This window comes from Marmota flaviventris, chromosome 5, assembly GCF_047511675.1.
Source record: "Marmota flaviventris isolate mMarFla1 chromosome 5, mMarFla1.hap1, whole genome shotgun sequence".
Lineage (NCBI taxonomy): Eukaryota > Metazoa > Chordata > Mammalia > Rodentia > Sciuridae > Marmota > Marmota flaviventris.
The window spans coordinates 70451388-70464639 of record NC_092502.1 but is presented as its reverse complement, the minus strand read 5'-3'; the positions used below and the strand labels follow the sequence as shown (position 1 = coordinate 70464639).

The 13252-nt window shown below is 33.9% G+C and overlaps 1 protein-coding gene across 4 annotated transcripts in view; it reads left to right on the top strand.

Annotated features, from left to right (window-relative positions):
- Positions 1–13252, top strand: part of Ankhd1 (ankyrin repeat and KH domain containing 1) — a 132039-nt gene that overhangs the window by 107382 nt on the left and 11405 nt on the right. For all 4 annotated transcript variants that reach the window (XM_071612308.1, XM_027927955.3, XM_027927954.3 and 1 more), the window contains 7 exons: positions 2858–2953; positions 3409–3525; positions 7050–7224; positions 8014–8470; positions 8971–9117; positions 9804–9953; positions 10119–11731. In XM_071612308.1, the coding sequence (XP_071468409.1) occupies positions 2858–2953; positions 3409–3525; positions 7050–7224; positions 8014–8470; positions 8971–9117; positions 9804–9953; positions 10119–11731 (2755 nt within the window). The remainder of the gene's footprint in view (positions 1–2857; positions 2954–3408; positions 3526–7049; positions 7225–8013; positions 8471–8970; positions 9118–9803; positions 9954–10118; positions 11732–13252) is intronic.

Genomic DNA, 13252 nt, shown 5'->3' with positions numbered 1-13252 from the left:
TTATACCTCTCATATAAATTAAGGCTCACTGTTCTGATATATTTTTTAAATCCTGCTGGATGCAATGGTACACACCTGTAATCCCAGGGACTCAGGAGGCTGAGGCAGGAGGATTGCAATTTCAAGACCAGCTTCAGCAATTTAGCAAGGCTCTAAGCAAATTAATAAGATACTGTCTCAAAATAAATTTTTTTTTTAAAAACAAAGGACTGAGGGTGTAGCTCAGTGACAAAAACACCTCTGTGTTCAATCCCTGGTATGTATGTATGTATAAATAAATACCTGTCCCATTGCAGTTAATGGTAAACTATAAACTACTTAATATGGCCTACAAAGCTCTCAGAATTTGGTTCATGTTAACCTCCTCAGATTGATCATTCATAATACCTTCCCCTTTTGCTTACATAAACTGTAGCACTGTCACTGACCTAGAATGCACTCACCTTTTAACTGCCTAAGGACTTTTTGCTCAATGGTTTTTCTTTTCCTAGGATGTTCTTCATTCCTATTTACCTGGCTTACCTCCCTACTCATCATTTAGCTCCCATTTTATTTTATTTTATTTTACTCCCCTAACATTTATTTAAAAATTAATTTATCAACCCCCATAATATCCATATATTAAATTCCCAGGAAAATTTATTAATCTAAGATTAATATAGTATGTCATTGATGTTTACATCACTTGTCAACAAATTCAGTGGGTAAGTGGATACACAACACACATGAGCCATGTGTTGATATATAATTCTGTTTCAAATCCTGACAGGGAAGATTCTGATATATGACTTCAGCTCTGTGGCCTTGAGGAAGTTATTTCACCTTCAGAATCTCACTTGGCTTTTGTGTGAACAGTGAATAATTATGCAGCTCTCCTCGGCCTGGGATATAGACTACCTGGCTTATGTTCACAGAAAGTCTTATAAATACCAAGCTTTGTTATAAATCAGAATTTTACTTCACATAATTCATCTCTGCTTCTATAAATCTCTGTGTTTTCAGTTAGGTTCAATATGCCTCATTACTTTACATTTAGAATCATGTTTGAATTTTCCTTTCATCCATTTTTATTCTAATTTAATTAAATTAATTTTAAGCCAATTTTAAGTTGAAACCATGGAGAATAATTAATTGATGTTATACATATGACAGGAGAATGCAGTTCATTTCATATTATACATATAGAGCACAATTTTTCAAGATGCTGACTGCACACAAAGTATTTTCACAACATTCGTGTCTTATACCTCTCATGATCCAAAGGATAATGATGTCTAACTCATTCCACCTTCATTCCTCCCCACTTTTCCCCCTCCTTTCCCCTCCCTCCCCTTTGCCCTATTTGAAGTTCCTCCATTCCTTCTATGCTCCCCTCCAAATTGCATTATGAGTCAGCATCCTCATGTCAAAGAAAACATTCGGCCTTTGGTTTTTTGGGATTGGCTTGCTTCACATAGCATTATATATTCTCCAACTTTATCCATTTACCTGCAAATGCCATGATTTTATTCTCTTTTAATGCTAAGTAATGTTCCATTGTGTGTGTGTGTGTGTGTGTGTATATATATATATATCAAAATTTCCCTATCCATTCATCTACTGAAGGGTATCTAGATTGGCTCCATAATTTAGCTATTTTGTGAATTGTGCTGCTTTTAACTCTCATTTTAATATCACTTTTCAAATTCTTTCCCTAATACCCAACTTGAAAAAGGTTTCTCTTTTGTAGTTGAATATTTTCCCTTATCCCAACTTGTAATTACATATTTAATACCTGTTTTGTGTACTGGAAGGACTATAAGGACTGAGAGTTATGGCTATCTTTTCACTGCTTTTTATACCCACTTGTATAGCACAGTGCCTGGCACAAACTAGGTAATCATAGCTTTTGAAGGACAGCAATATAAGTTATATGTTTTAAAAGAAAATCTTAAAATGTTTTCTACACTTAATTCTTTAAAAAAATTATGTTTTTAATTAAAGCAGATGCAAATATAGTAAAATGCATCTTAAGGTGCATAATTTGGTGACATTTTATAAATGCAGATACCTGTGTCACCCAAACCTCCATAAAGATATGAAATAATGCTATAACCCTAGATGTTTCCAGCATTTCTGTTTTCATCAAGTCCCTGTCCCAGAGGCAAACACTTCTTCATCATACTTATTCTTGAGGATGTTTTAGAACCTTATTAGGAGGGGAAGCTATACAAGCTTGGTTCTATTAAAATAGATAAGCTTAAAACTTATTACAGATCCATGCCACACACATAATCCCAGTGACTCAAAAGCCTGTGGCAGGAGAATCATAAGTTCAAGGCCAACATGGGCAACTTAGTGAGACCCTGTCTCAAAATAAAATAAAAAGGCCTAGGGATATAGTGCCGCCATAGAGTGCTTCCCTAGTAAATACGAGGTTAGATCCCTAGCAGAGTACAAATTAAAAAAAAAGAAAGAAAGATTTTATTATTCATCTTTTAGTCCCTGATAATGGCACTTATTATAAAGTGTTTTTCTAGGTTCACGTTATAGGGCTCCAAAAAATTTGGTAGTCAACTTTGTTTAGTCAGGTGGAATCAAAATAATACTTTGAAATCTGAAAGTTTTGTTTATGTTAGGACTAATTTCCCTTTTATACTGAGATTTATTTTACATTGTCAATTTTTTGTTAATAAATTTATTCTAAGAAGTACTATTTTCAACAGATTTTTCTATTTTTTATGGGTTATTGATTAAATTAAAAAGAAGCCATATATTCCTGACCATTTTTATTTATCTAGAAGTCTTTTAAGTTGTTATGTATACAAGCAAAATTTCAAAGGATTTGTGAGTGTGTGTTTTGTTGTACTTTTCACAGGGTCATGTAAAAGTTGTCCAGTATTTGGTGAAGGAAGTCAATCAATTCCCTTCTGATATAGAATGCATGAGATACATAGCAACAATTACAGATAAGGTAAGTTTACTATAATATTGAAGCACATTTTGATTCTTTTTAGAATTATATATCCAGATGTACAATTAAGAGTTTGTTTTTCTCCCCTGAGATGTCAAAGCATAGATCTTTCTATACTTTAGTTTTTCCACTTGCAAAGTACACAGTACCCTAATTTTTATAAAAAATATTATTTTCCTCTTACTGTGGACCGTAATTGAAGTGACTCTAGTTATGGCTAATTACTAAACCATTAGTCTGATGAAAAGGTTTTCTAAGAACCTACAGATTTTTGAGGAAAGATGCCTTAGTTTGATTAAAGTTTTATACAGGACTGGACTCAGGGTAGCTTAATTTGGCTTAGCAAATTTTCAGTGTTTTGAGCTTTAACCCCCTAGATTTTGATGTGCTCATCTACTCATGTTTTATTTGGCCTCTATATATTATGTGTTTTTATATAATTCCATTTTCTGTAGGAACTATTAAAAAAGTGTCACCAATGTGTTGAGACAATTGTGAAGGCTAAAGACCAGCAGGCTGCAGAAGCAAATAAGAATGCAAGTATTCTTTTAAAGGAGCTTGATTTGGAAAAGGTGAGTGGGAAAAATAATTTTCCTTATTAGAAATTGTTTAAAATTAGGTAGAATAAATTTGTCACCTGTATGACCAATAATCTTAATAAAATTTGATTCGAGGAAATTGTTAATATATTCTCAAACCACCATCCATTTAATTTGAACTATCATTCATAAAAAAAAAATATTTTGAGACCATATAAATGAAGGATTAGATTTTGAGCAAGATTACCAGTTTACCAAATGACATTACTATCTAAGTGACTTTAACATTAATTTGAGAAGAAATTTAGAAAACAATTGGAAATCATTTGTTCATTATAAGATTTTGGATGTAAGTTTATTAGATTCCTTATTAAAGAGTAAGTGTCTAGGATCCTAGGATGTGGGTACAAGGTAAAAACATTAAAAAAAAAAAAAAAAAGATTGCCATTCAGAGGCCCAGTCAGCTTGTTTGAAAAATAAGGATGTTGATATTGATTCTGGAAGTTGTAATAAAAGAATATCATGAATTGTGTAGCATTGTTCTAGGAATGCAGGACATAGCTGATCATGAAGATATTTTGTTGATGAAAAAGTATCATTTTGAAAGAGGCTAAAATTTTTATAGCAGTTCTTAAAAAAAAAAGCTATGGTGATGAACACCTGTAATCTCAGATACTCAGGAGGCTGAGGAAGAGGATCATAAGTTCCAGGCCAGCCTTGGCAATTTAACAAGACCCTGTCTCAAACAAAAATATGAAGAGGGCTGGGGATGTAACTCAGTATAGAACACTCCTAAGTTGTTTTTATTATTATTATTATTATTATTAATGTATGACAGTAGAATACATAAATGGAGTATAACTTCTCAATAGTCTGGTTGTACATGATGTAGAGTTACATAGGTAATATAATCATATTTGCACATGGGGTCACTCCTGGGTTTAATTCCCATACCACAACAAAAAAAGAGAGAGAAAAAAAGATGATTGCATGAATAGGCAATTTACAGAAAAAGAAATACAAATGTGCACTAAATAGATGAAGATTGTTCAACTTCATTAGTAAAGAATTGCATAATAAAAGAGTGGCCTAAGTTTTTTCTTTTCTTTTTTTTCTTTGTCCTAATTAGTTATACATGACAGCAGAATGCACTTCAATTCATTGTACACAAATGGAACACAACTTTTCACTTCTCTGGTAACTTCATTACCCTAGGTACAATCATACATGTACCTAGGGTAATGAAGTTCTTCTCATTCCACCATCTTTCCTACCCCATGCCCCCTCCCTTCCCTTCCCTTCCCTTTGCCGAGTCCAAAGTTCCTCCATTCATTTCATGACCACCCACCACCACCACCATCATGGATCGGCATCCACTTATCAGAGAAAACACTCGGCCTTTGGTTTTTTGGAATTGGCTTACCTTACTTGGCATGATATTCTCCAACTCCATTCATTTACCTGAAAATTTTGTATTTTTATTTTCTTTTAATGCTGAGTAATATTCCATTGTGTATATATACCAGTTTCTTTATCCATTCATCTGTTGAAGGGCATCTATGTTGGTTCCACAGTTTAGCTATTGTGAATTGTACTGCTGTAAACATTGATATGGCTGCATATCAAAATCAGTATGCTAAAGTAAATAGATACATGTTCAAAGATATGGATATATAAGGATATTCATTGTTATTTTGCTATTGGGGGGAAAGTGTAAACCTTAAAATCTTTATCAATAGGAAATTAAATAAATTTTTGTAAACTTGATAAACTTATATAGTTTAAAGACAGAAAATAATTTATACTCATTTTTAAATTTATGTATATATAATTTATATATAATTATATATATAAATCATATATATATATATATATATATATATATATATATATATATATATATATATATAAAGTGTGTGTGTGTTTGCATGTGCGTGCATGCTTGGAGTCCAACACAGGTTCTTAAATATGCTAGACAACTACTCTACCACTGAGCTACATCCCCAGACCATATATTCATTTTCAAATAAAGTGAAATTTGAAATTAGATGACTCCTAAGGTTCCATTCATATCTGTAACTTTTTCATTTTATGTAACTATATCCCTGGATCAATTCCCTACATAGTCAGATTGCTCTTATGCCAAAAAAGTGATGAAATCACTTTTAGCTGAAAATACAATCTCTTCATGTTGTCTGCAACCCCCCCACTTTTTTTTACACCAGAGGTTGGTAAACTTTTTCTATAAAATGCCAAATAGTAAATATTTTAGAATGTACATAAGATTTCTGTAATAAAAACTCAACTTTGCTACTGTAGCATGAAACCAGCCATAAACAATTGGTAAGTAAATGAGTGTGGTGGAGCTGGGGTGTGGCTCAGTTAGAGTACTTGCCTAACATGTGTCAGGCACTGATTTTGATTATCACATATAAAGAAATAAAAAATATAGGTCCATCAACAACTAAAAAAAATTTTTTTTAAATGAGTGTTGCTGTATTCCAATAGAATTTCAACTGTGGGCACTGAAGTTTGAATTTTATATTATTTTCACATGAAATGTTAAGATTTTCAACTATCTAAAAATGTAAAAAACAATCTTTCCTTTCATACCACATAAAAACAGGCAGCAGACTGGATTTGTCACAGTCAATATTTTGCCCACCCATGATTGAGATGAATAAAAATTTCAAAGAATAGTCAATTTGTGCCTCAGAATGCTAAATTATGGTTTTAAGGGAAATGCTTTTCTGAATTACCACAAGAAGAACTGGGCTTCATGTACATATTCTTATGAGTTTTTTTTTTTGCATAATTTCCATAGAAATAGGGGTAATAATGTATTTTCTATTTCAGACTTTCATTATGTTCTTAGGCAACCTGTTTGTTAACTGTGCTCTTTTCGGGCGGGGGGGGGGTAATATATATATTAAAAAGTATATAAGATATATGTGTTTAAAATAGATGTTTGCAAAACCTAAATATGGTGAAAATTTGATGTTTTAATAGTCTGTTTCTTAATTGGATTCTCTTTTCGTTAGTGGGCTATAAGATGTCATCATATATTTTCGATTTGTGTACCTTACATATAAGAATAGTTTGAAAATAATTTTTTTTTTCCATTTTGTGGGTTGTCCTTTTACCCATTTTTTTTTTCTTTTCTTTTCTTTTGGCACCAGGGATTGAACCCAGGGGCGCTTTACCACATCCTTCAGCCCTTTTTTATGTTTTATTTAGAGACAGTGTGTCACTGAGTTCCTTAGAGCCTTACTAAGTTGCTTAGGCTGGCTTTGATCTCTCTATCCTCCTGCCTCAGCCTACAAAAAGCCCCTGGTATTACAGGCGTGTACTACCACGCCCAGACCTTTTAATTTCTTGATGGTTCTTTTGAAGCACAAAAGTTTTCAATTTTGATGTTGCCATTTATTTTTTTCTTTTGCATTTATAAATATTTTGAAACACATCCATGGAAAGCCTGTGTATCATGAACAAAAATGCCACTTCATTCTTTAAATTATCACGTTAATGTTAAAATGATAAACTGGCTTTATTTGTAGTCAAGAGAAGAGAGCAGAAAGCAGGCTCTTGCAGCTAAAAGAGAGAAAAGAAAAGAAAAGAGAAAAAAGAAAAAAGAGGAGCAGAAAAGGAAACAGGAAGAAGATGAGGAAAACAAACCTAAGGAGAATTCAGAACTAGCAGAAGATGAGGATGAAGAGGAGAACGATGAAGATGGTAAGAAATGACTGATTTGAATTAGTGAAAATTTTTCTTATTACTCATTATGAGTATCTTTTGCTTCTAGTCAATGTTAGTTAAATTTTTTATTAAATTAATCTGAAATTGATAATTGACTTTTATAGTAAATAATTTTAATGTTTTACATTGTAAATTGATAGAGAAACAGAAGAAAGAAAGCAAGCACATAACGTGAAGAAGTTCAGTTGTGATTTAAGTCACCGTGTAAAATATTCTGTGCATATTAAAAGCAATAAAATAAGAGATTTAACAGCTTTTCTTTAGGTTCTTCTCTACCTCTAACTTCCCTGATTAAAAACTAGAAAGAGAGAGAGTTCCTGAATAAATTCTATTAGCTAAGATTTAGGCTTGAAACTATAAAGGGAAGCATGTCAGTATAACTGAAGTTCATTATTCTCAGAGTTGTTTATGATGCTATATGGCTGTGGTTGTAATAGGCAAATTATTTTGCTTTACTTGAATTCTATTTCTAAAATAATATCTAAAAAATGTCCTAAATTCAAACTATGTAGTTTTGATTAGTTCATGAGATTAACATTTCATATCTTAATTATGTTAATGGGGTATATATTTTCTATACCAACCTAGACATCCAATTATAATATTGTATATTCGAATGGCAGCAAATATTTCTTTATTTATTAGTGAACACTGGTGGAATGAAAATATGACCTAAAAGGCTGAATTATTTGGTATATTTTGTCACAATTTGTTTTCAGATCTGTGACTCTCAATGTGATTTTTATCCTTTTTTTATAATTTCAGTGGAGCAAGAAGTTCCCATAGAACCTCCTAGTGCAACCACCACCACCACAATTGGAATTTCTGCAACATCTGCAACATTCACAAATGTGTTTGGGAAAAAAAGGGCCAACGTGGTCACAACTCCCAGTACCAATCGGAAAAATAAGAAGAATAAAACCAAAGAGACCCCTCCCACAGCACATTTAATTCTGCCAGAACAACATATATCTTTAGCACAACAAAAGGCAGATAAAAATAAAATAAATGGAGAACCTAGAGGTGGTGGTGCAGGTGGGAATAGTGATTCGGATAACTTGGACAGTACAGACTGCAACAGTGAAAGTAGTAGTGGTGGTAAAAGCCAAGAGTTAAATTTCACTATTGATGTGAACTCCAGTAGTGATAGGAGGTACCCGTCACTGCTCCTCAATTCCCAAGAAGAGAAGATAATTACTACTGCTTCTAAAACTCAAACACGGTAAATTTTTCAGATTTGCTAACTCTACATTCATCTTTCCTTTTTCAGACTTGGCACAAGAATTCAAAGTATGTTATCCAAGTTGTGTTTAACAATTTAAATCTACCATATTAACTTGTCTTTAATATCCAAAACTAAAATTTACCTGTGTCCTCTTAATCATGTGCTAGTTAAGATTATAAAACAGGGGCCGGAGTTGTGGCTCAGTGGCAGAGAGCTTGCTAAGATTTATAGTTTGAAGTTGATAATATTAGTTAGCATGCCTTGATTTTATTTAACTGTCATTTTTATTGAATTTGGTCTAACTTTTGACTTCTGAATCCAGTTTTATATTAAAATAGATGATGATTCTTTGGTCATTTCTATTTTTCTGACTTGGTTATTTGATGTGCCGAACTTAAATTCAAATATTTCAGCATAACTTTGTCTATAAAGGGGTAATCTCTTGAGTTTCTACCTTAACACTTATCTTTTGTTGAACCTGATATTTCTCTCTTCAGACTTGAAGGTGAAGCAAATTCTAATTCCTTGTCAACAAGTTATAAGTCAGTGTCATTGCCATTAAGCTCTCCAAACATAAAGCTGAATCTCACTAGTCCTAAAAGGGGTCAAAAAAGAGAAGAAGGGTGGAAAGAAGTTGTGCGAAGGTAAGTAGGATTAGTCTCATCTTTTTAACTCTCATAAATCATATAGGTTCTCCTTTCCATGCCAGATAGTTACCTAGTTAATTAATGAATAATTTGAATGTGACCATTATTGTAAACTATAGTGCCATACTAAATCCAGAATATGCTCAAGCACAATCAGAAGCAATACATAAATTTGTGTTTTGTATTTATATATATATATGTGTGTGTGTGTGTTTCTCTTCCTTTAGCTTATCCCAAATGTTGACTCTTTTGGATAACCTATGATTTGCTCTTTATGTAGATTAAATGTAAGACTTTTATTTTTTATTGATGTATATATGAGTTGTTGATTTTGATTTAAAATGAATAAGCTAACATTATTCAGTAGGTATGCATTATTTTATTTTAGATAGAGTCAATACATGGTACTTGCAGTTTAGTTGATATAAGTGATATTTTGAGCAGATTTGAATGCTTGGATTGAGTGAGTTAAATATAATTTGTTTTAAATGGCAATGTAAGTTTTAACTTGCCTAAATTAAATTCAATATGATGAGAGATCCATTTCTAAGATAAAAAATTACAATAATATATTTTTAGATTTAAGAAATATTCTATAAATGTCCATCAACTTATTGCTGAGACATCTTTTTTTAATAAAGACATCTAATTTCATAAGCTCATGAATAGTTCTCATTTTATAGGTCAAAGAAGTTATCTGTTCCAGCCTCAGTGGTGTCCAGAATAATGGGAAGAGGAGGATGCAACATCACTGCAATACAAGATGTTACTGGTGCCCACATCGATGTGGATAAACAAAAAGATAAGAATGGCGAGAGAATGATAACAATAAGGTAATTGTGAAGAATTTATATTACTACTTCTGGGTATAATTTTATAAAAAGCAAGCTTTTTTTAGGTATAATACAATTAAGGATTTTATTTGATGGTTAAGAATACATGTGTTTTGTTTGTTTTTTCATGCTTTTGGTCTTGTTTTTGTTTGTTTTTTTCCCCAGGGGTGGTACAGAATCAACAAGATATGCAGTTCAGCTTATCAATGCACTTATACAAGATCCCGCTAAGGAACTGGAAGACTTAATTCCTAAAAATCACATCAGAACCCCTACCAGCACCAAATCCATTCATGCAAACTTCTCATCTGGAGTAGGCACCACAGCAGCTTCCAGCAAAAATGCATTTCCCTTGGGTGCTCCAACTCTTGTAACTTCACAGGCAACAACATTATCTACGTTCCAGCCCACTAATAAACTTAATAAGAACGTACCAACAAATGTACGTTCTTCTTTCCCAGTTTCTCTTCCTTTAGCTTATCCCCACCCTCATTTTGCCCTGCTGGCTGCTCAAACTATGCAACAGATTCGGCATCCTCGCCTACCTATGGCCCAGTTTGGAGGAACCTTCTCACCTTCTCCTAACACTTGGGGACCATTTCCAGTGAGACCTGTGAATCCTGGCAATACAAATAGCTCTCCAAAGCATAACAATACAACCCGTCTACCAAACCAGAATGGGACTGTTTTACCATCAGAGTCTCCTGGACTAGCAACTGCTAGTTGTCCTATCACTGTCTCTTCTGTAGTTGCTGCCAGTCAGCAACTATGTGTGACTAATGCCCGAACTCCTTCATCAGTCAGAAAGCAGTTGTTTGCCTGTGTGCCTAAAACGAGTCCTCCAGCAACAGTGATTTCTTCTGTGACAAGCACTTGTAGTTCCCTGCCTTCTGTCTCCTCTGCACCTATCACAAGTGGGCAAGTTCCCACTACATTTCTGCCTGCAACTACTCCTCAAGCACAGCTTTCTTCACAAAAGATGGAGTCTTTCTCTGCCATGCCACCTCCCAAAGAAAAAATGTCCACACCAGACCAACCCATGACAAACCTATGTACCCCATCGCCAACTGCAAATAGTTGCAGTAGCTCTGCCAGCAATACCCCAGGAGCTGCAGAAACTCACCCATCTAGTAGTCCCACTCCTCCCTCCAATAACACACAGGAGGAGGCACAACCATCCAATGTGTCTGATATAAGTCCTATGTCAATGCCTTTTGCCTCTAACACAGAACCTCCTCCATTGACTTTGGCGTCACCCAGATTGGTTGCTGCTGATAATCAGGATACCAGTAATTTACCTCAGTTAGCTGTACCAGCACCTCGAGTTTCTCATCGAACACAGCCCAGAGGTTCTTTTTACTCAGTGGTACCAAATGCAGCCATACACCAGGATCCCCAGTCTATTTTTGTTACAAATCCAGTTCCTTTAACAACACCTCAAGGCCCACCAGCTGCAGTGCAACTTTCTTCAACTGTGAACATTATGAATGGTTCTCAGATGCACATAAGTTCAGCAAACAAATCTTTGCAACCTACATTTGGCCCAGCTACACTTTTTAATCACTTCAGTAGCCTTTTTGACAGCAGTCAGGTACCACCTAACCAGGGTTGGGGAGATGGTCCTCTGTCCTCACGAGTTGCTACAGATGCCTCTTTCACTGTTCAGTCAGCATTCCTGGGTAACTCTGTACTTGGACACTTGGAAAATGTGCACCCTGACAACTCCAAGGCACCTGGCTTCAGACCACCTTCCCAGCGAGTTTCTACTAGTCCAGTTGGTAAGTTATTATTAAGTATTCCTAGAACTTAAGTTGCAGGCTCTTAGAGCCTAACCTCTTATTCCAAGATAATAATTTTTGTACGTAATATTGTGTGACCTTGTGTAATAAACAGTAGAGATCTGAGTAAATGGACAAAAAAGTAGCTATAGGTAAATCACATATAATAAGCTAGATCTTTCAATCAGAGTAGGAGGTAATACCTTGTATCAGCTTATTTTCTTAGAATTGGTGTCAGATTATGTAAATAAAAATGATTCATGGTATACATCAAGGATTCCAGATGTGTAGACTTTAAAAATCACAGTGATTGTATTAGATTTTAAAAATTAGAGTTACAAAAGTGTTTAGATACCAGCCTACAATTTATATTATTTAATGGTACTATATATTATTTATATTAGATGCAGCTGTTTGAAGAGATCCATCTAGTCATTTATGGGCTCTTATATTTTTAAAAGAAACAGTTTCTTAGCATTGTAAGAAAGATGCAGATAGATTTGAATCCATTGTTGGCTTAGCGATGTTTGGAATAACAAAATCTATTTTTCAAAGTTTAAGAGCCAAATTTAACCTAATCTATGCTGTACAAAAACCAAATTAAAAATGGTAGCTGACCCAGATTGGGGTAAGGAACACTATTTTCACTTAGTATATCTCTTCCAACTACCCTAACATGCATGTTACCTTTTTGCTAAACTACTAATCTGTGTTGTTTAGAATTGTGAGTTATGGGGCTGGGGTTGTAGCTCAGTGGTATAGCACGTGCCTAGCAGGTGTGAGGCACTGAGTTCGAGTCTCAGCACCACATATAAATAAATAAAATAAAGGTCCATCAACACCTAAAAAAATATTTTTAAAAAATTTGTGAGTTATGGATATGGCATAGCCTTAATTTTCATTTCAGATATGTTTCATTTACTTGTCTTTTCAGGAAAACAGTTGTTTCTATTTTATTTCTTTTTTTTCTCTTAATGTTATTTTATTTGTTTAAATAAATTATATATGACAGTACAAATGCACTTTGATACATCATGTATAATGGAGTATAATTTCTCATTCTTCTGATTGTACATAATGTAAAATCCCATCAGTCATACAGTTATATATGTAATATAGGGTAATAATGTCTGATTCATTCTGTTATCTTTCCAACCCTGCATCCCCTCAAGTAATTGTTTCTTGTCTTTGAAGCAGATACATAAGTCTCCCCAAGACCATCTATGATCTCCTTTTTTCTTTTTTTCTATAAATAGACATCAGTTGTAACTGTTCATTTTGGGAAACTAGTAAAGATCTTCAAAAGCCACAGGTTGAAAAAATTGCTCATTGTCAGTGCTCGATTGTGATAGAAAATAGTATGCTTAAACTTGGCATGGTGGTGCACACCTGTAATCCTAGATACATAGGAGACTGAGGTGGGAGGATTAGGAGTATGAGGTGAGCCTGGGACAGCATAGTGAAACCCCCTTCTCAAAAAATAAATAAATAGGACTGGTGTTGTTGCTCAGAAGTAGAGCA